Source organism: Panthera leo, chromosome D1, assembly GCF_018350215.1.
Source record: "Panthera leo isolate Ple1 chromosome D1, P.leo_Ple1_pat1.1, whole genome shotgun sequence".
Lineage (NCBI taxonomy): Eukaryota > Metazoa > Chordata > Mammalia > Carnivora > Felidae > Panthera > Panthera leo.
In genome coordinates, this window is record NC_056688.1 from 33,430,022 (window position 1) to 33,454,821 (window position 24,800).

Genomic DNA, 24,800 nt, shown 5'->3' on the forward strand with positions numbered 1-24,800 from the left:
TATTTGGCCACTGAATTATACAAAGTTTTCATTTTCTGATTATAAAAGGAAGTATACTTTTACTTTTACAAATAGTATATTATTATTATTATTATTATTATTATTGATTTTATTTGGTAACAAGATAATTTTTTCCTTAATTTTTATTATTTTCTTTCTTCTACTGGTTTGGGGCTTTGTTTGCTCTTTTTCTAGCTCTTTTGTGTGTGAAGTTAGGTTGAGAAAATTCTTGTTTTGTGAGGCAGGCTTATATTGTGTAAACTTCCTTCTTAGAACAATTTTTGCTTCATCCCAAAGAGTTTGGACCATTGTGTGTGTTTCTTTTCATTTGTATCCATGTATTTTTTGATTTCCTCTTGATTTCTTGGTGACTTATTCATTGTTTAGTAGCAGCCTCCATATATTTATGTTCTTTCTAGATTTTTTCTTGTGATTGATTTCTACTTTAATACCACTATGGTCAGAAAAGGTCCGTGATATGATTTCAATATTTTTGAATTTATTGAAATTTCTTTTATGACTTGTTCTAGAAACTTCTTTTTTTTTGTAATTTGTTCTAGAAAATGTTTCATGTGTACTTGAAAATGTGCAATTTGCTCTTTTGGGATGGAATGTTCTGAATATATTTTTTAGATCCAACTGGTCCAATATGTCATTAAAAGCCACTGTTTTCTTACTGATTTACTGTCTGGATGATCTATCTATTGACGTACATGGGGTGTTAAGTCCCCTACTACTATTGTATTACTGTCCACATCTTCCTTCATGTCTGTTAATATTTGCTTTATGTATTTAGGTGCTTTGTGTTGGGTACATAAATATTTACAAATGTTATATCCTCTTGTTGGATTGTTGTCTTTATCTATATGTAACGCCCTTTTCTTTCTTTCTTTCTTTCTTTCTTTCTTTCTTTCTTTCTTTCTTCTTTCTTTCTTTTTAGTTGATATTTTTAGAGAGAGAGAGAGAGAGAGAGAGAGAGAGAGAGGAGCAAGGGAGGGGCAGAGAGAGAGGGAGGGAGAGAAACCCAAGCAGGCTCCACACCACCAGTGCAAAGCCTGATGAGGGGCTCAAATGCAGGAATTGCGAGATCATGACCTGAGCCGAAATCAAGAGTCAGGAGCTCAACTGACTGAACAACCCAGGCACCCTGTTTCTTGTTTTGAAGTCTATTTTGTCTGATTGAAGTATTGTTACTCCATGTTTCTTTTTGCTCCCCTTTGCACTGTATATATTTTTTCAGCCCTTTACTTTCAATCTGCATGTGTCTTTATGTCTGAAGTGAGTCTGCATGTATCTTAGGTCTGAAGTGAGTTTCTTCTGGGCAGCATATATATGGTTCTTATTTTTTTTCAATCATTTGGATTGGAGCATTTAGTCCATTCACATTTAAAATAATTGTTGAGACGGTCGCCTGGGTGGCTCAGTCGGTTGAGTGTCTGACTTCCACTCAGGTCATAATCTCACAGTTCATGTATTTGAGACATGCTTCAGGATCTGTGCTGACAGTTCAGACTTCCCAGCTCATGCTGTCTCTGACACTCTATCAAAAATAAATAAACATTAAAATTTTTTAAAAAATAATTATTGAGAGGGATGTACGTATTGGTGTTTTATTAACTGCTTTGGTGGTTTTTTCATTTCTTTCTGTTCCTTTCTTCTCTTGTGGTTTGATAGTTTTCTGTAGTGTTATGCTTGGATTTCTTTCTCTTTACTTTTTGTGTTTATTGTAGGTTTCTTTATTGGACGAAATGCCATATTTTTAAACATAATTTATAAGGAACTATAAAGTGATATAAAGGTTACTGTGCCTATGGATTTTGTTTCTAAGTATAAAAATAGTTGTCAGAATTTGTGTTAACTTATTTGAATCTAAAAATGCAGTCATTGTGATGATTATTGCAGAATTTGGTTTATTCCCATTAACATTCTGTTCTTAAGTATATTCCAGTTTTTTGGATAACTTTCCATTTTAAATGAAATAGATTTAGCAAAAATGTGCTCTGACACTCTTGAATGTTACTCATGGGTGGTCTTGTTTTGATCTCCAGTCAAGCCTTGATCACGGCATTCCATAAAAGTCCTCTCACCAAGGTCACTAGGATCTCTGCAATGCAATATCCATTTTGCAATTTCAGGCTTCATCTTTCTGAATTTCTCAGCAGCATTTTTTCTCAGAGAAATTCTTTTCTTGGCTTCTGAATTCCTTCACTGTCTCCCTTAGTTTCTTTGGTCAGACTCCCTTTCTTTCTTGAGGTTCAAATGGTCAGGCATCATAGGGTTCAATTCTGAAACACCTTTTTAATCAACATTCAGTGATTCAGTGAGCATATATATATAAAACCATTTACATATTGATGATTCCTTGGCGTTATAGCTCCATTTCTACCCTTTCTCTTAATATAAGACTTACTTGACAACACTTTTTGGATATAAGAAGGCTCATAAAAGTAAACACATTTAAACCAGAATCCATAACTTTTTGCACTAACACCCACTCTTCTTTCTGAGTACCTCATCTATGTGAATTATATTTTATTCACCGAGTTTCTTCGGTCAAAAAACTCTGGAATTATCTTTGATTCCTTTTATGTTTTAATTGACACCCCATTCATTTCCAAATCCCATCACGTATCCATATAAAATGTATTTTAAAAAGTCCATTTCTCATCGATTACATTGTGACTGCTCTAGTGAAAAGCAACTTCTTTATTACCTAGATTGGAACAATTGCCTTTATTATCCCTGATGTCTTGTCTAGAGTCTATTCTCCACACTCTAGACTAAGGGAGGCTTTTAAATATAAGTCAGATACTGACTTGACTCTTTCTGTTCAAAATCTTTTAATGCCTTCTCCTCATAGGATAAAATCCAGATTCCTTTCTATGGTTAACAACACTCTACATAACCTGGTCTTTGTCTTGGTGCTCTCTCCACCATTTTGCAACCCAACCCTCTCTGTTGTTCACTGCTATCTCACTCAAATCACTCCCTTCCTGTTCTTTGAACAAGGCCAGCATGCTACTTACTACTTTAGAGACTTTGATTTTGCTGTTCTCTCTGTCTTTTTCTCTCTCATTCAGTCATGTGTCAACTCAAATGTCACAATACCAGAAAGGGTGACTTTTCAAATCTTTATAAATAGCATAGTCTTTGAGTCTTTACCTTCGTATCCAATTTTATTTTTCTACACAGTATTTATCATAATTGTGTGGCATATCAAATTATGCCACACATTTATTTGCTAATTTGTTTATTGCTTGCCTCCCTTACTTCAATATTAAGCTTCATGAAGGCAGAGAATTCATTTTGCTCATTGTTTTATCCCTAGAATCTAGTTCTGGTAGGTACTTAGTAAGTCTTCAATAAAGATTTATTGAGTTAATGGATGAATGATTTATATTTAGAAAGAGAATAATTATTCACAGATATAAATCTTATGTGATATTTGCAGGACCTCCAAAAGAGCTATTATTATAAGTGAGTTGCAGTGAGAACATGACTGTCATGCAGGAAAAAAAAATGAAAGTGGCTGGCTGTGTGAGAGGAGCACCACTTGGAGATGTGAGAGCATGGATCCCTCACTTTTCTGTTCACCAGGATATACTTTGTGGCCTTCTAAAAGTACGCACATCAAATGTTTTGATTCAGAGGTTTAGGTTAGTCTGTACTTATGTAGTTGTTTTAGGCTGGACTCCCTAGAAGCAGAGGTCGAGACATAGATACAAGTGTATGTGATTTATTTTGATAGTGCTTTCAGGTAAATCTGTAAAGAAGGAAGGATAGAAGGATAAGGAAGGAGAGGGAGTTGAGCAAGAGTGTGGCCTCAGGTAATCCAGCCTTGTCCTGATGCACACAGCAAAGACACTGCACCATAAAATACACCATAAAGTTGTTTTTTTCTTCAGTCAAGGGACCAGTGTCAGCCAATCATTGGCTTTGGGTTGCCTAATTTTGGGAAGGGGATTTTTAAGGGAAAGCAGCATTCCTGACTGAAGGCAATTCTCCAAAGGTGGAAATTGAGCAAACAAAACCCACAGAAGCTGGGAGATGTGTACTGGCCCCTGAAGTGTAACAAGGCAGGCTACCCCAATGTCTTCTACGGTGGTATTAAAAGTACAGATATTCATTCATTCAACAAATATTTATTGTAGCTCTCATGGTCCAAGAACTACCAGATGCTGAGATTCTTTGGTAAATAGATATGGTCTTTGCAGCATGGGTAGGGAGACAAGGAGATATTAGTCAAATAAACATGCAATCATGATATGGCACATAGTGAATTATTACTTCAAATAGTAAATCAAAACAATATTACAGAAACAAATCCATGATATTGCATAGATAATGGTTTCTCATAACTGGTCCTTGCTGTAACTCTTAAGAAAAATTGTGTGAATTTTTTTTATCATAGTAATCACTATCTAATGCTCGCAGTATATTAATCAAATATTTCTCAGGCATTATTTCAAACCTCAGATAGAATTAAAAAAATGTGTTTTCAGTCTGAAATCATGTCGGAGTACAAGTCTTATACTTGATAATTATTTAAGTTTAAAGGACGCTGGATGCTAACTATTTTTCTGATTTTAGAAATTATCCCCCCTGACAAACCAATACAAGAAGTAGAGATCTTGTTTTTGAAGAATACTCAAGTTCATAGACTGCCTACAATCCTCTAGTTCATGTGGAGGCTAAAATTTCATTGAAGTCATTGAAATGTTATGAAATGTTCACCATTAAAAGGTCTGCATAATTGTGTTTGAAAATAGAAAAAAACTAAGGGCAAAAAGTCATTTGAATAAATATGTATACCACGAAGTCCAAGCAAATTTTGAGAAGTCAGTATAGGAGGTAAGATCTGCCAAGACAGTATAATAGGAAAACTTGTTTTATACATTAATTTATTGGAAGAAAATACACAAAAACATTTTTATCCACAAAAACATTTTTAACTACCAATAAATCAGATATCAGTAAATATCCATCTGTAACTCCTGATTTTTATATAATGGTTTATTCTCATCTCTTTAAAAAATTCTTTACATGGTACTATGGAAAATACTGTGCTAAAAAATAAGCCAGCTAATGAACAACATGTCAGTAAAATAGCATATTTCTTACTTTCTTTGCAACAGAACAAAATTTCAAAAGAATATAATTCTGTTGAAGTGTCACCAAACTATTTCTTTTGGAGATTGCAGTGGCAGCAAAAATAACAAGGCTTATTTTCAATAATTCTGTTCATACCTCAAATCCCTGTGGTCTTCCTAGACTTTCTTTAATATGTTTCCATGCAACAAGAATCTCTGACACAGACACACTTGTAGCCTTGACATCTGTGGGAGCAGCACTGGGTTCTGTACAAAGGAAAATGGAAATAATGAACTCTGATGGTAACAAGTTATGTCTATCAAAGCATTGCACCTGAATCTGTCCGGTGTTACTTCCTTCTACCTTTTTTTGAAATGAAGTGTTGTGGTAGTTGTGAAAAACAAAAGATAAAAAGATGGTCTTTTTGGATTTTTCTACTTGGGTCAAGTCTCATGTCTTTACCAAGACAAATGACAAATCTAGCAAGGCAAACAAAGAAGATCTTTATCCTTGGATTGACCACGACATTCCTGGAGAAGTTAAATTGTCTGACTTAAATTGTCTGCCAGTCTAGCACAATGATTAAAAGCATGGACTAGAGAATCAGGTGTGGCTATTTTGTTGCTGCTGTTGTTTTCTGCCTTCAAAAGAATTATTTACCTTGAGGCAAGTTGCCTTTTTTTTTTTTATGCCCCAGTTCCCTCATCTGTAATATGGACATAATAAGAGTACTTATCTCAGAGGTTTTTAAGGTTAGTTTTAGGTGGAATAATACATACAAAATATTTAGCACAATGCTTGGCCCTTAAAACATTCACTCACAAAATATCACTTGTTATTATTTTACTTTACTTTTTTTTACCCCTGTAGGCACAAATAGAGTCAAAATTTCATGTTTTGTTGTTGTTGTTGTTGTTGTTCCAACCACAGAACTACATTTCCATGATTGTATATATAATATGATATGAATCATGATATTCAAAAGGCATGCGTTGACTTTTAAGATAGGTATGGACTGAAAAAGAAAGGCCCTGAAGGTCTCAGTCTTACTGCTCAAAAGTATGTTTTCATCCATTCCTATGCTTAGTGACCTTTCTCACTATTTTTTTCCCAAATACACCGTGTCTGATTGGCATCCACCAAGAGGTACACTTTACTTGAGGTTGCACTGTATGTGAGTAACAAAATATTTTTCAGCTTTGACATTGCTGAATCATAAATACTATGTCACAAACACACGTTAAATGAAATGGCAGAATAAAGGCCATATATTAGTTCAAACAGTTCTGTACAAAGGTGATTTAAAGAACCCTTGCTGTATAAAAATTTTAGAGACTTAAACACTAAAAATGTAACTGGTAAGAGTTTAATCTTTTGAAGTTTCTTTTCTCTTTCTCCCCCCGACCTTTTCCTTTTAGAATCGGGGAACCAAATATGACAAAATTCTAAATAAGATATTTAAAAATCATTATTAGAGATATTAAAGGAATTATAACTATTTTATTGAGATCTTTCTTGTTTTGATGGAAGGTAGTCACACATCTATCTGGAGAAACTTTTTCTCCAGAAAATGAAGATTTTCCAGAAATGAAGATTTTTTTCATTATTATTTAATAGGGGTCAAAATTCTTGATTTTACAAGTAAACAAAAGGAAATGCTGATGTTCTTATGGTGTGTGCAACCCAATCTCCAGATTTAAGGTACCATGTGTTTGACAGACAGCCACCCTTTGGGTATCGCTTGTTACTAGCAAGCAGTTTTGCTTCTCTTTTAAATGAATGTATTGCAGAGATTTGTGTGTCACAGGCCTTCTTTCAGCTTTTTTATTATTGAAGCAATTATATCTTTGTCAGAAAAGTTTGCACAGAGATAAATAATTTCAGAAGAACAAAATATGTGGTTGGGTGGAAGCCTTTCTACCTCTATCTCCAGAGAAAAAAATAATTTCTCTCTCAGCTTTCTGTAGTACTGCACAAGCTTAAGAACTTCTCAAATGGAGATAAGAAAGTTTTAAAAAGTAAAGTTTAAAAAACAAGAAAAATATCAAGAACCTATTTCTCAAACAAGCACCCCAATTTCTATTTAAAAGCTCTGAGGACTTTAACTCAGAATCAGACCCAAGCTGACATTTCATAGATGCATTCTTGGGGGCTAAATATTATAGCTACATCTAATTGAATGAAGGTAAATGAGTCAAACAAAAACTGAAGAGTCATTTTTTATTTGGAAACAAATTAAAATAGTAAATAGTATCAGAAGTAAACCTATGCCGACCTAAATTTGAAATTTAAGCATGTAAAAAAACTGACCTCAGTCAGTTTATTTCCAGCAGTTTCAGTAGTATTGTCACAGCTGGGTGAACATTTTCACATGGATTGAAAGGTTTTTCTGTAAGCAAGAGTAACTATCACAGAATGTGGTTTGGATAGGAACTAACTGTTCTATTTGGGTATCCCATTGTAACTGAACAATGGAAAGTACCTAGAAAGAATTTTAGACAGTCACTTGGATCAAAAGTCATAAATGGATGGTCAATGAGTCTTTAGTCATATTCTGTATGTCCCAATAATATATTAATTTATTTCAACATTTCATATAAAAATAAGAATTTCTAGCTTATTTTGGAAAAAAAAAGTGGCAATACTAAGCCTGAATTCATGGATGTTGATAGATGAGAGAATTAGCAGTTTGTCCCATTAGTCAGGGCATAGTCTTTTCAGGTTGCCCAGAGTCCCTACCACTACCTATTATCTCACACTGGGACTACTTCACTGATTTATATCTCTTACCTGATCTCTATAGGCTTTTGAGTTATGGACATATGTATTAGATCCATGTTCTCATTTTGCAGATGAAAATGTGACCTATACACAGGTTGATTTATCCAAACTCTGCTTCTAGCTCTGAAACAACTCCAGCTAGAACTCAGGTCTCAAGTAATCTTTTCTGTGTTGCTTTTAAATTGGCACCAGGCAGCAATAGGCTCATTCTGTATTTCTTAGAGTCAGTTCCGAGGCACAGAAGAGATTTTAGAGGAAACACAGATAGTTCATTTTCTTGCTGTTCAATTACTTCCAAATAACTGACAGAAGAACAGATGGAATAACAAACAACAACAATAGCAAATAGATGAGGGGAACAACCAAAGATAATAATAATTGCCATTTATTGAGGATTTCGTAGTCTTACTCAAAATTCCTTACATGAACTAATTGATCCTTTCAGCAACCTTTCTATAACTATCATTATTTTTGCAGATACAAAATTGAGGGCCAGAGAGGTAAGCAACTTGCCCAAGGTCACACAGCTGTTAGAATGTAGAGAGGATTTGAGCAAGGCAATCCTAACTACCATGCTGTTCTGCTTCTGTGAACGTATCTGTCTTTACACACCTAATGCTTTTCCCTGTGCTATCGCTCTCTTTTCTCCTTGCTCCACCACACCTACTAACTTTTCTCAATATTGATGTTGGGATCTCCACTTGGGCTCTCTACTTTAAGTCTTGCCAGAAGGCACCTAAATCCCTGTCATATTTTATTTAACTCCACTACAGGCTTATGATCGGCTCCTTTTATTTCCGTTTCATAGAGCTTTTGATAAAGTTGAACGCCAGCTGCACTGCTTGTCATAGATCCTGTGCATTTCTAAAACTCTCCTGATCTGTAAATAATAGGAAGTTTCCTGCCACTCTCACTACTATTAGACTCAGGTAATTCAGTGACTTATTTCAGAGACTGTACTAGTTATGTCTAATAGATTCAGAAACGTAAAAAGATTTTTTTCTTTCACTTATGGTGATATTAATTAGGCCATGGCTAACTCACTCCAGTCTTGGGATATAAAGTGAACAAGCTGACTGAGAGATTTCAATTTCTGTCAGATTAAACATTGTGAACAGCATTACCATGTTCATGAATTTAGATAATACATATTTATTAAGTGACTTAACAGCTGGAGTTCTCCAACTAATATGGGGGATGTGTTTGTAATATTGATTATACATCTGACTTCCCAGGAGGGGTGAGCAACAGCATTAATCAAAGGAGAGTTTAATAAACTCCTTGGGAGAAGGGTTATGGTTTCATTATTTAAAAATTCAGTGAAGACAGCTGTAGTTGAACTTTTACAGGCAATAATCCAAATGGATCATCTGGCAAAGACATGAAATTATTCCTTGTATTTTACAAATAATATGCCAATTTATTAATTTTCAAGTTCACATAAATCCTACTGAATTCAGTTTCAGCAAGGAACTGATCTGGTGGATAACACCTCATGAATGTTGGGTTTTAATTTGAGCTGTGGTAGCTCCACTTGCAATAAGATAATTGCATATCATTTTCTGCAAATGAGAAGAGGATCTTTGGTTTTAATAAAAATAAAAGCAGCACACTTTTTACATACAAGGCAAAAGCCAAATAAACTAGAAAAGGCTAAAATATATCACAAATAAACAAATATTTTATACTATAATTAATCTATAATGAATTTCCCTCTATTAGATGTAATTGAATGCTCAGGTTCTTTTCCTTTCAAAAGTATAATAACAAGGACTAAGTGGAAGATGAATGTAAGTTCGACTAATAAGTATTTCTAGATATATGGAAGTGAAAGCCAGTTGGATTTCTCCTATGGAGAAAAATCACTCTTTTTCATTTCTACCATGCATTATAAACCCCATATGTTGCAACTTCGCTTTTATTTAAAAAAAATAGAATTGTTTCCAGAAAGAGGGTATTGTAGAGGGTTATAGTATACCGTAGAGATTTGAAGTCAAATCAAGATTACAATGCACATAATTCTTGCTTGGTTTAAATGGTATAGATAATTGGTACATGTGCAAGGTGCAAGACATGGGAGTCTTAAAAGGGAAATATCTCTCCTTCCAGGGTTATCTAGAGTCATTTAGGGTTACTTCTGTTATAAAATTTTAAAAGGTTTCAAAGGCTCAAGAAGTTTAGCAGAAGAACTATTTGGAGCTTTTTCGGCAGTATTCTAGGGCCACAGTCCACGTCAGAGTCGCAAGAGTAAAGGTCATTTCACAAGTGATTTATCAAGTTTCAATACTTACAAATGATGAGTTCTTTTACTAAATGATCACATTCAAAATTTTCCCTATAATAATGTAATTTTCACTCTCATTCCAATTTCCTGTCTTGAGAGGAAAAAGATGGAAGGTATGAGGAATTCATATAACCACTTATAGAAGTGCGCTCTGGTTGTGAATATCATCCATCATCGATGGACCACAGGAAAATGGGTTGGGACCAGTATTGTAAGGTTTGTCTTGAGGTCCTTGCTTCTTCCAAACAACATGAATGCTGGTAGCTACATTTGACATAGCATCTGGCATATGTGTTCTTCCTGACTTGCTGTCAGCTGTGAAAAGCTGTCTTCTCTATGGTACTCCAGGAATGTAGCTATTTATCTTGATATGAAGAGGAAGAACTATGCTGATGAACAAAGATAGAATGTCAGTCCTACTCCTCGTTCTTTACTTTATCTAAGAATATGGAGGGCTTTTAAGGTGATCAGGAAGTGAACTAGGTTAATGGAAGAACAGAGACAGAATCTGTCTTTTGGAGAACTACAGTCTCAGATCAGTTGGACTTTGGGCAAGAGTATCATGACAAAGGCACATTTTGCATGATATATGTTGAGGATGAAACTTACCATTAATAAACAGTCCACATTTTGAATATTAAAAAAAAAAGGCACACTTTGAATCTTTATGAATATCTGCAGATGTAGAGAAGGGGAACCTGCGCTGGAATGAGTACAATATATTATTTTACCAGTTCATTACAGTCCTTGACTCTTTTAAAAAATAGTTTAATATTCAAAATATTCACTTCTTTTAAAGTAATTTCCCTATTCTAGGAAAATTAGAATTTAGAGTATTTAAAAATACAGAATAAATTGACAAGCTTTCTGATTCAGATTTGTAATGGCTTCTAGAGATGTTCTAATTCCGGATTCATTTTTAAAGTGGAGGAGGATTGGGGCACCTGGGTGGCTCAGTTGGTTAGGCATCCAACTTTGGCTCAGGTCATGATCTTGTGGCTTGTGGGTTTGAGCCCCGTGTCAGGCTCTGTGCTGACAGCTCGCTCAGAGCCTGGAGCTTGCTCTGGATTCTGTCTCCCTTTCTCTCTGCCTCTCCCCTGCTCACACTCTGTCTCTGTCTCTCTCAAAAATAAATAAACATTAAAGTAGAGGAGGATAAGTCTCAGAGAGGTGGATAGACTGCAATATTTTACAGTTAGTGTGAGCAGGTTAACCCTGAGTCTCCAATTCCAGGAAAATGCTCTTCCTTTCCATTGTCCTGCCTTTCCTAGTTGACACAATTTAATGATGCTAACACTTTACTCATACTTACATATAAAGTTCCAAATTAGTAAATATGATTAGTGAGTAAATGCCAAATATATATTTTAATTTTGTTATCAGAACAAAGGCTGACTACCTAGATTTAAATTTCCTGGTATCATTCATATTTCAGTCTACTATAATAAATGAAATGTTACTATGAAATCTATTATAACAGCAACCTCAGTGCCTTTGAAAGAAGATATGCATATTTCCTAACTAGCTTGAAAGGGTAATCTCCAAAGGCAAGCTATTTCAAGTTTAAGGAAACACAGTATAAACAACCCATGGTGGTTACTATAATTTAATTTCAAAGCAAAGGTTGAAGAAGAGTGTACAAATCTTGATTTCTTAAAGTCAGCACTGGTGTTACTACACAAAGCATGTTCACAAACTTCTCCAATTTATCTCATGTGACCTGTGAGGTTATGTGCTTCATAATTAGGTGGAAGAAATTTTAAAGCAATAAGAAAATGCATTTCTTGAATAAAACATGTACTTCAAAATAGAGTTTTACAGTAACAAATAATGCAAAACATCATTATATATGATGAATAACAAAATATTATTATTATAGAAATCCATGATGACACAGTATAGGATAGTGGTTAAAAGCATGAACTTTGGAGTCAGATAGATATGGGTTCAAATCTCAGCTCTGTCACTTACTGTAGTTACTTACAATACTCTCACCTACTGAAGTGAATTTGAGAGTGTTACTTTACCTGAGCCTCAGCTTCCTGAAAAGTAGATTGAAGCTTGAGATTCCTACCTCATATTTGGTTGTAAGAGTTAAATTAAGTAATATAAGTACTATGGTAAATCATCTGTATCTGGAACACATATGAAACTTGAGATGCTAAGGCATGAGTATCTCATTGGAAGACCTATGATTCCTTGTTATTATTTGATTCTTCACCTTCCTGGTTATTGTTATACTAGGATAAGCTTTTTGTTTCTGCTTCAGAATTTGACTCTATATTTAAAAAAAAAAAAACAAAACTCAGGGCAGCCTGTATTGAAAACTACATGTTACATAAATCAGACACTATCCTTGTGCTTTAATATTCAAATGACTGTATTTATCACCCCATCCCCTGTCTTGTAGCTCATAGTACAAAAAGATAATTCTTTTGAGCTATTTAAATAAGTTACAGGAATGGGTACAAAGAAAGTAAAATGGTCAGTTTATATTGATAATGTTTGTTAGAAGGTGAAAGAGTGCTAGTTTTGGTGGAACATTTTTTCAATCATTTGTCACGTTTAGGGAATGTGAGGCATTGTTTTTGCTAGTAAGGCATATTGAAATTTTGCACTTGAATAGAAGAAAAAACTAAGAGAAAACTCACCTAAGGGGGTTAGATTTATCATTCTTTCTTTTTCAGTAAAGTGCATTTTTGTATTAAAACTTAACCCTGGATTTTGAGGTAGGAAGGTGAGTTCACACCTGAGCACCACCACCTATTGACTATAACCATAAGTATGTCACGGTTTTACAGTTTACTCATTTGTAAAATGGGTATCCTGCTTAATTAGTCCTGCCTACATAGTAGTTTTATCTTGAGAATTAAATGTGTTTATGTATATGAAAACAACATGTTAGAGAAACATCAAGGATTTAATGATTAGACAGACTTGGGTTTAATTCTCAATTACAAAGTATGTAACCTCTAGCAAGTTCCTTAACTTTTCAACATCAATTTCTTTCTCTACAATAGGGATAATAATGTCTGTTAGACAAGATTATCATCAGGATTTCATCATATCATGTGAAGAATTTCCAATGAAGTCCTTGTCTGGTACTTCTTTATCAGTATGATATTTTGTTTATGAGGTTAATAATAAATATTTATTGGTCATGTAAATGAAGTATTTATTTAAATTTAGTTCACATACATTTAAATTTAGTGGGTTAAAATATAAAATTATCTAGATAAAAAAACCAAAGGTGACTGGTTAAATGTCCATCCAGAGAACAGAATACGCTATAGGCATTATTAATATCATTATTATCATGGAAAAATATTTCCCATATATTGTTAGGTAGTGAAGGACATAAAGCAACACATATAGACTGCTCAATTTTTCAAATAAAAATTACTTGGAAAATTTTTGAAAAAAATACATTTAAAAAGTGTAATGAAACTATGGGTAAGTTTTATTTTCTCTTTTTGTGTGACTGTACTTTCTAATATACGTACAAAAATGTTTCATGCATATAACATGCATTAATAAAATGTTGCATGTAAATTATAAGAATAAAGAAACTGACCTCCTTCAGCTGAACAGATAACCACAATCTGACTGAAAGGTCCATCTCCTTTATTGTTATAAACTCCAACCTTCACTTCAAAGGGAGTAAGAGGAGGAACACTTTCATCCCGATAAATGAATTTTGAAGCTTCAGAGGATGTCACCATTTTTTCCTTCCAGCCACGTGTTCCATTGGGCCTGAAAGCTACAATATAGCCAAAGCCTTCCCCATTCTGAAACTCTTCAGATACTGGCTAAAGAAGAAAAGTTCAGTTAATTATCAGTAAAATAATTGACTCAAAAAGCCATTTCTACCAAACTTCATTTTTTTTTTTCAAATTATGGATAACCAGAGAAAAGAAGACTTTCAAATCTCTAATGATCCCCTGGAAGCCAATATATAGCACAATCACTTGACAGTCTTTGGAAACTTAAAAGGGGTTAAAAGCAAAAGATAAAAACTTAACTAATATCAGTTGATATTTAAGAGGAGTATCAAGGATACTGAAAACTCTTGAAGTGAAACAAATTTAAACCAGTTTGTCATGTATATGAAATTAACGTTCCATACTAGAATGCAACATGTTGGAGAAAATTGTCATATGGTCTGGTGGTCTGAAAAATCTGGTTGTTGGTAATGCTCTGCAGAGCCCATTGCACAGAAAAGATAGGAGATGTTAACATAAGAAGTTTTTTTTTAATTCTTAATGTTTATTTATTTTTGAGAGACAGAGAGAGACAGAGTGTGAGCAGGGCAGGGGCAGAGAGCGAGGGAGACACAGAATCCAAAGCAGGCTCCAGGCCCTGAGCTGTTGGCACAGAGCCCAATGTGGGGCTCGAACTCACAAGCAGTGAGATCATGACCTGAGCCGAAGTCGGACGCTTAACTGACTGAGCCACCCAGGCGCCCCTGTAAGAAGTTTTTTTTTTTTTTTTATAGTGTTTTCTTTTTCGTTTGTTTTTGGGCTTATTAATGTGAAGACATTACAAAATAGTATTTGTTCAAATAACTCTTACTATATGCTTACATATAAAACGGACATAAACTGTACACTATAGAAAGGAGTAGTTGTGATTGACTAGTTAGTCAAAGGAGCAGTTACTACACTGCCTACCTAATGCTTGATACATAGTAGATACCCAATAAATACTTGACAACATTTTTTTCTTTTGAGTTTTGATTTAAGGGAAAAGTGTATAGAGTAAAGGAAAAGAGACAAAGCCTATTATATCAAAATACTGAATGTTTATATCTCCCCAAAATTCATATGATGAAATCCTAATCCCCAATGCGATGGTATTAAGAGGTAGGGGCTTTTGGTAGGTTATCAAGTTATGAGGGCAGAGACATATGTAGGGGAATAGTGCTTTATAAAGGAAACTCCAGAGAGTTCTTTAGCTCCTCTGTTATGTGAGGGTAAAGTGAGAAAGTGGCCATCTATTAACCAGACAGTAGGCTCTCACTAGACTGAAATCTGTTGGTGACTTGATCCTAAATTTCCAGGCTCCAGAACTGTGAGAAATAAATTTCTGGCATGTATAAGTCACCCCCAGTCTTTGGTATGCTTCTTTTCGCAGCTGGGTCTGAGACACAAAGCTGATAAGGATGAGAATTCTACTTAAAGAGATTTGATCTCAGTGAAGTTCAGGTATTGGGAAGTTAATTCCTGTGCAGAAATCTAAAATAAGAAATAAATTTTTACTGAGGAAGAAGGGGATGGACAGGATAACAGGACAGAGGATATGCTCATGGAGATTACTTTGTGGGAAATGTTTTTCTGTACATTTTATCATTGCTTTTAGAGACTATCAGGTATTTGTCCAGTTTGTTCCAGTAGACTTTTCCATTTACTTTACATTTTCATATTCTAAAGAACAGTTCTGTGACCTATATAGTTATGTTTGATAATGAGGTAATCTAGCATCAATAAAAGGATAGTAGCTTCACAGGAAATAAATGTATCTCTCACACCCCCTCTTCCCTGCTTCCTTTATAGAAGAAAATTCAGAGATCATATAGTGAGGGAGACAAGAGAACAAAATCAAAGTCCTAATTTCACTACTTATCAGGAAAAGTAGTGTGCCTCAGTTTCATAATTTTTAAAATGAAGAAAAATTATTATCCTTATTAATAGGGTTATTATCCTTACTAGCCAAGGCACTGTTCCACAAATTCAGTGGCAGTCATTTTCTTCTTCCCCAATGGTTTTAGTAAGTGTACTATTTGTGAAATAGTTAAATGTCAAACTAAGCCAAACAAACATCTGAAGTAGTTTATGGAAGGATGTGTTTTAATTATCCAAACTTTATTCTGAGATAGCTATATTACAGGAAGACATACTTCTTTAGTTTTGGAGAAAAGTCAACTGGGGCTGGATATGAAATGAGACAGGTTCACGTTGGCAATATTCATCTGAGAAATATATGATCAAAGTGTTTCTTAACCTCATTCAAACCAAAATTCTTCAGTTTCTCTGTACCAAGTACAGAACATATATGTAGCCTTGTTTTCTAAGGAATCAACAAGTTTTGATATCTGAGTACAGACTTTCTTACCTCCCAGGCTATGACTAACTCATGCCTTCTTCCACTTCTTCCACTTACATTGGTGGGTGCTGTCTTTGGAACTGTGGATTAAAAATAGGCCAGAGTGAGGACAATAAATAGATGTTTAATTTGAGAGTTCTTGTAAGAATATATTTTGACACTACTCATATTCTGAAAAATCCCAAAACAAACAATTAAAATTTGAAGTTAGAATGGTCATATTCCATATTAATTAAAACAAAATGTCTGTGACAGATACCCTGATTTCAAATCTATGTGGGAGAGTTTTATATATATTTTTCATGGCCATACAATGCATTACCAAACTAATCCTATTGTAAACGTTCTGTGGTAGTAAGATTGAGATCGTAATTAACACTATAGTTAAGGACATCTACTAATGGTTAAATTTCATTCTAAAAATTCTCTCCTTTCTAATGATGTGACTCTACTGTGGTCTCAAGGCTTGAAGAGCTCCTAGAAAGTAAACAGGTTGTCTTATTACTGCTTTACCAGAACCCACAGGAAGCTCCAATTTAAGGAAATGTGGCAACAGTTCCATAGACTGAGAACCTATTTAAATAAATAAACATTAAAAAAAACTATCAAGAGTGAATCTCTCTGTAAATTGTATAACTACCCGATGAAATTTTTTCAAATGAATAACTATTAAAAGAATAAATGTCTCAAAGGAATAAATTTCTCCTTCACTGCACCAAACCACAAAACCTGCAGTTGAAAGGGAACATTTTCAAATGAAGAACTGTTAAATGAAAAAAACTATTAAAAGAAATCATTTTGTAAGCTATGAGCCCGCATTAAAAATTTTACACTTCAGCATTGCCTTTATATCCTTGCATATAGTTTTTAAATGATATCGATAAACTCATAAACAATAAATTCACTCTCATATATTACCTACTTGGATGAAAGGTTATTAATTACTGGTAGATATTCATACAGCATTTTATGTACAGGAAAAACTGATGCAGAATTTATATTCCACTAGAAAGGAAAAAAAAAGGAGGTGGGAGAGAATAGTCTGTGAATATATAATTGGCTCCACTGAATAAAGACTTTTATTCACCAGGGTTTAAATTTCAGTATCTTTGGGCACTTTTCTCCATGAACATGAGTCCTCATCTTGCTCATGCACAAGTAGAAGGATATATACAGCAGCAGTTACCAATCTTTCTTTCACAGTGACATATATATTAAAATTATTCATATGTGGAGTTCACTCTCATGAATTCCCTGAGAATTAAATGGAATTGGATACCCCTTTGTCTCTCATTCAAGAAATCACAAAATATTCAACTGAGAAAAAATGATGGTATCAAAGCAATAACTGTGATATGTACTAATTTATATAAAGAGCAAGCAAATCATTTATTAATTTGAGTTTTTATTAGTAGTCATAGTTATTGCTAAATATAGCAACCTATGACATATCTGTTTTGACACCAGGTCCCCAAGACACTGTTATATAGTCCTAGTTCTAAATTTATCTTCTAGTCCATGGCATAGGGTAAGGCACACAGGAGTGGAGCTGGGTTAACTGTATGCATAAAAGAACAGGGATCTAAGGTTCCAAATATCCCCTCAGTGGCTAATCTCAGAGTTATGAATGTTGTGATCATCAATGCAAGTCAAATAAATAGATAAGCAAATTATTTTGTTGACACAATGTTACTATGGCTTCTCATAGTACCATTTGTAAAAAATGAATGAACACACACACACACACACACACACTTCATATTCATTTTTGACAACAAACAGTTAAATAATATTATGAGTATTATCTACCAGAGATATTTACTTTGTCTATTACATTGGAATCACTAAAGTTATGCCCTAAACTTAGGATTTTGAATCCTCTTCCTTGAGGATACTTTCCCTATAATCATGGATTTTGTGGAAATAATAGGCACTGAATATTCTTTTCCATTTTATTCAGCTATCAAACATCACCCAAAAGGAGGATGTTTGTAACCTTTAGCTTAGAGCTGGAGAGTAGTCTGTAGGTTCTCCAGTAAACATCTCTTGAAAGTCATTTAAAAGATACGAGTAGAATAAAACACAAGTGACTATTCTATCCTTTCTTCTGAAGCCTTGGTAATATTGTTCCACAGTCCATTAATGCTTTTATTTTTTAGAAAATACATTTATATTTTTCAAATATTTTAACTTTGTAATTAAAAAAAGAAAAACAAACTAATAAAATATTTGGTGAAAATTTCTACTTTGAGGAAATGGGAAAGCAATATAACACCTTCTATGATGTGATTTGTTTTTCTGTGGGTAATTTCATCATCAAATTACCCATAAATGATCCATATTGGAAAATTTCTTTTATTATTTGAAATCAATCTTTGAAGTTTTCCTATTACTGCTAAATTCTTTTCAAGAGAAGATAGCCCATATCAATTTAATATAAAGAGTAAGATCCTGCTCTTTCTCATCTGATCTCCAATTTTAACGTATAATAAATGACACAAAGAAGGTATTATGGTTCACTGTGTTAATAATATGTGTCTAGGGGCACCTGGGTGGCTCAGTCAGTGAAGCATCTGACTTCAGCTCAGGTCATGATCTTGTGGTTCTTGGGTTTGAGTCCCATGTTGGGCTCTGTGCTGACAGCTCAGAGCCTGGAGCCTGCTTCAGATTCTGTGTCTCCTCCTCTCTCTGCCCCTCCCTTGCTCATGCACTCTCTCTCTCTCTCAAAAATAAACATTAAAAAATTTTAATGGTATATGTCTATAAAATCAACTGTTCTTAATTTAAAAATCTCACTAGCTATAATAGTAACTACTCATAGAAAAGTTAAGTCTTCAAACACATAGCAACATCCTAAGTGTCCATCCTAAGATGAATAGATAAATAGAATACACATGCTTGAATATTATTTTGCCAGAAATGAAGGCATTATGCCAAGTGAAATAAGCCAGACAGGGAAATACTGTATGATCTCACTTATGTGTGGAATCTAAAAAAAATGGGGTTGCTAGAAACAGAATAGATTTGATGGTTGCCAAAGGTGGAGAATGGTGGGTGGGAAAAATGGGTGAAGGTGGTCAAGAGGTAAAAATTTCCAGTTATAAAATAAAATGTTCTGGGCATGTAATATATGGGATGGTGACTATAATTAACAATATTGTGTACTTCAAAGTTGCTGAAAGATCTTAAAAATCCTTATTACAAGGAAAAAAATTGTAACTATGTGAGGTGATGGATGCTAAATAAACTTACTCATTATGTTGTAACTTTAAACTAATACAGTGTTATATGCCAATTAATATCTCAATAAAACCAAAAAAGAAAACACACAAAAAAGAAATATTAAGGCTTTAATAGCTAGGCATCAGACATTGTATTTTGTTGTCAAGATCCCAGTGTTTTCATTGGGTACTCTAATTCTAATGGTTTAAATTTCCTAATTGTATACAGATGATCAGTGGAACCTATGCTCATTCATTTCCTTTTGAAGTTGGTGAGACACAGTCATCACTTCAGTCAACACTTTGGAGTCCATTTATTTTAATTATATCCTTTTATTTACAAAAAAACATATTCATGGTATGTAGAGATTTGACTTAATCTTTCAGAGCCCTTGTGGTATCAAGTTCCATAATTCTTGTTAGAAGTATAAAATTAATATCTAATAAATGCTTTCACTGAGTGGAGAGAAATATGTATTTGTTGAAAAATTAAATACATTTTCAATATGGTTAACAAAAACCTGGTTTAGAATTAAGCAGCTAGATGCTTTTATCCCTTGTTTTGCTACTGATAAATGTCATGAGCTTATTGGATTAGAGAATCAAGTTTACATGCATGGTTAATGGGTTCAACTCTAATTCTTCTGTTTTTATCTGAGCAATGCTGTTCCATAAATGGATAATGTAATTAATACTTTTCTCACAAGCTGAAAATGCTTTGCTGTTTTAGCGCCTTATTTGGCATGTTGAAATATAGACTATTGTCACTTTTCAACTTATACATTAGAAATATTGTTATAAACACTCAAAGAGACCAAAATATAGTACTTTAATTTAAGCATGCATGACTTTAGGCATGAATCTCCAAGAACTCTTTATAAGTGTAATACTTTGAAAAAGTCAGTAGTTTGTAAAAGTCAATCATGCTAATATCATGCTTTAATTCACGTTAAACTAAACAAAAGAAGATAATATAAAATCATTTACCAATCTTCTTTTTTCCTGAAAACTTTCTAATATTTATTACAGTAGATGTTTACATAGCCTATTAAATGATACAGCTCTATTAGAGATCTGGGAGAGGCTATATAATTTAAGAGCTTAATGGTAATCCAGCAACTGATTTGAAAACCAAGATACAGAAGAATAGAAAGAAGGAAGGGGCATTGTTTATAAGATAATGGTGGGAGTCAAGAGGGAAATTAAAAAAAAAAAATACCTACCTGAATTGAAGTATGTAGCACACAAATATTTCAGTTAACTCAAAATCATTTAAGTTTACTTGATAAAAAGAGTTAAATTTAAATAGTTTCTAAAACCAAAAAGTACTAGTGGTGTATCCTAAAGAGTTCAAATAATGCTTTTACTCCTATCACTAGGATAGATAAGGTGTGTGCACAAATTGAAATACATTTTTGTGGGAATGAGAAAGATCTGGGTGTGGATCTCAAGCTTAGCATTCTAGTTGATTAGTTGAAAATATTTCTTAACTTTTTGTCTTTCAGCTGCTTCACAGAGATAATAATAGTACCTACACTTTAAGGTTTTTTTCATAATTATTTACCATAGTACCTGGAACTATATTTATAAATACTATGTAATGTTATTATCTACTTAGATTTCAAAAAGAGAAAATGGTGAAGTGTTCTATGATAAACAGTAAAAGTTTAGCATTGAGTCTATACATATATAATCTCAAAAGAAATTATTCTTTTGGAAATCTGGATAATATTGTTTTGATAGTACCATGGGAATGATGCTTTCAAATTTGTTTGAACTTGGAAATGTAGGCAAGATGCTATTTTTTATTTACAAAAGAGGATATTTTAGAAAATGTAAGATTTCTCTGATTTATGAACCTTCTCATAAATGGCAATAGTCAAAAGCACAGTAGGTTAATATATACAATAAATGATGTTTACCTCAACTCATATTCTCTTAGCTTTATTTATATGGCTCCCCAAGGAAGTAGAAGCAGAGGATGGGTAAAATAATCTTTAAAAGAGATTTGTTGATGTATGTGGTAGAAAGAGGATATTGAAAATGCAAGAGGAAGAAGGAAATGGGGGGGGGGAAGATAACTTGAAATCACTATCTTTGGTGAAGGGTTAGAATTCCAGCTTTACTTCTTAAGTGGTGACCTTGTACAAGTTTTTAAAACTTTCTACTTCTGTTTTCTCATCTGTAAAATGGGGATAAACACTTCTCGCTTTAGAGGGTTGATATGACAATGAAATGATATAATAAAGGACATGTACTTAGCATAGAGCTTGAACATGGTTCATGATTTATGACTGGTATATAGTGTTATGGGGACTAGGAAGATATGAAAAGGCATACTTGAGTGTCTCATATTTACTCCTGGGTTGATAACCTTTCATCACTCTTTTATCTTTCATGTTCAAGTCTTCTACAACTCTTCCATCATTTTGCTATTAATCAGAAAAGCACATGCCCCAGGGCATGTGGGTGGCTCAGTAGGTTAAATATCTGACTCTTGATTTTAGTTCAGGTCATGATCTGATGGTTTGTGAGATTGAGCCCTGCATAGGGTTCTGTGCTGATGGTGCAGAGCCTGCTTGGGATTCTTTCTCCTCTCTCTGCCCCTCCTCTGTCTCTCTCTCTCTCTCTCTCTCTCTCTCTCAAAATAAATAAACATTTAAAAAAAAGCGCATGCCTAAAAATTAGCCAGATTTCTTTTATAAAGGCTTTTGCTAAAATTACTTACTATCTCTGCTTGCAAAGTGCCTCTGAAAATGGAGACCTATTTCTTGAATATATTTTGTAGAAAAAACTTGCCTAGGCCAAAGTAGCTTCATTAGTTAAAAATACTGTCTGCTTCATTTAATAGTATTTTCTTTTAGACTTTCTTAATTACTTCAACTAAATGCTTAATTTTTTAATAAATCTTTTTTTAGAAACATATACTAGAGAGACATTTGTGAACCCTACGACGTTTTGTCTTTTCTCTGCACACATCAATGCCTGACAACAGTAGATTTTCTAATTGTCTCTTATAAGTAATTCTGTCCAAGTCCCATTTGGTCTGGTCTTCAAAGCCCCATTAAATGCCATTTACAAGGCCAATACACATAACCCTAGAGAAAACCAATACAAAAATATTAATTCTATTGTGTTTATTCCATAATTTGTGAACTCAATGAAATTTCCTAAGTAATTATCATGAACAAGAACTGTGAAGGTATAAATAGGAACAAAGCAAGATTCTTTCAGAAGTAGGAAGGTAATGGACATTGAAAGAACTTTTAATAGGAAATTAAATGAGTCTTCTGGACTTGGGATGAGTCAAATGTAACCTCAATTGTTAAAGTGAGATTGGCCATAGAAAATCACAGAATTGCTAAGAATCAGAGAAACGAAATTTTATGATCTTTTTCTGTTACCCTCCAGCATATATATATATATATATATATATGTATATATATATATATATATATATATACATATATATATATATATATATATATATGATTTTAGCACAAGGAAGGTTTTGGAAAAAATATTGTCAGTTTAGTAGAAAAATGTGTTGTGGCATCTCCTTACATCCTTAGCTGTCAATAGAAGGGAAATGGGAATGTTGTTTCCCTCTCAAGCTAAGTGAGAAGAGGAGGAAATCACTGCTACAGAGTACAGATGCTTACATCTCACATCCTGGCTGAATGCTGTCAAGCTTCAGAATTTTGCAATATGGCCCAGTCTGATGCTATTTCACCAGAGTGGAGACCAAAATAGCTCTTTAGAACATCAAGTTTGGCAGCTCAGGAATGTGATTACAGGGGGCCAAGTGGACACTATGGAAGGTAAGTTTGATTAGGCTGGCTGGGATCACTCCCAAGTAAACTTCCTGCTAGAGGATAGGATAGTCTCCAAAGAACTCAGTGCATCTTATAAGAGAAAGAAGCAGCATGTGGACAAATGCTGTTACACATTGCACTCAACACCCATTTGAGTACTACACCCATGTGAAAACTACCTAAGTAGTTTTCCTCCTTCTTCTTATCTTGCCTATAAAGTGACTGGAGCAGCAGCTGGAAGGTGAGGGAAGAAGTGGAAAGAAAGAAAAGACAAATGAGCTCTTGGTTCAAGCCTATTCTGGGAAAGAACAAGAGAAAGCATGGACTGGATGTGAGATTAAAGTTTTTATTTAAATTAAAATGGAAGTTTTTAATACCTGAAAGTGATACTTCCATAATATCTAAAAGTGCCTTGGATGTATATAGTTGGGGCTGAAGTCAGAGATTAGAGGAAGCATAATGGAGAAAATAAAATTATTTTATGTTAAAATTACACAGAGTTCAGTCTGTTAGTAAACCAATTACATAACTATGATGCAGTGCAGAAAATCCTAAGACTAGGAAAGATTTTCATCTGATTGTCTACTTGACACTCAGATTTATCTGGCCAAGCATTTACCTATTAAATGTAGAAAAAATATTTTGCTTTCTGTGGCCAGAAATATGTGTGTGTCCTTTTCCATTTCAGAGCCAAGAAAGAATGGCAGGTCAGAATACAATGTGCTAAGCAACTGGAAAACTATATGAATGTGAAACAAATTTTTTAAGCAAGTTCTTTAATTTGACACTTCTCTTTTTCTGCTCCTTTTGTCTTGTCTATGCTATAAGAAACAAAGAAAATGGCCATATACTGGTACAATTTCACAATCCACTTATAGACTGGTATCTGGCTAGATAACAAATGCAGCATGGGAAGCTAGACAGGGGTAGAGATGGAGATTTAGAGGAGAGGCATCATGTGTACTGTGCACCACATTCTGAAAGGCTCCCTTGATTCCTAAGCCATCAGGTGGGCTGAGTGGCCAGACTTGATGGTGCAGTCTGTGGCAGAGACTTCTCAATAGGAGGGCATCTTGGAGGAGCCAGATATAAGCCAAGAAAGTGGATGATACTTATTGTATCAATAGACATACATTTAACCTGAAAATATTTCCTAAATGTGAAAAAAGTGACTAATGCATAATTACTATTGTTAAAACTTCCATTGAACAAAGTAATAACTCATTTACATTGATGATGATGATGATGATGATGATGATAAGTGGCTAATATTAAGCATTTACCATGTGCCAGGCACTATGTTAAGCTCTTTACATGCATTATATTATTTAATATAAAGAGCCAATGGAGTAGGTTGTGATTGTCTCCATTTTATAAGTGGGAAAATTGAGCCTTGAGCAATTTATATATCTTATCTATTTCACTGCTAATAAACAGCAGATAACATTAATACAGATCTGCCTAATTCTAAAACTCAAATTTTTAATTACAGGTTGAAGATAGAAT

At 33.9% G+C, this 24,800-nt stretch overlaps 1 protein-coding gene across 1 annotated transcript in view; it reads right to left on the reverse strand.

Moving 5' to 3' along the window:
- The window catches only part of CNTN5 (contactin 5), a 536,456-nt gene that overhangs the window by 48,181 nt on the left and 463,475 nt on the right, over positions 1–24,800 (reverse strand). Inside the window, exons 17-19 of the mRNA XM_042907110.1 lie at positions 16,268–16,338; positions 13,731–13,965; positions 5,248–5,357 (exon numbers count right to left, since the gene is read on the reverse strand). Coding sequence (XP_042763044.1) covers positions 5,248–5,357; positions 13,731–13,965; positions 16,268–16,338 — 416 coding nt within the window. The remainder of the gene's footprint in view (positions 1–5,247; positions 5,358–13,730; positions 13,966–16,267; positions 16,339–24,800) is intronic.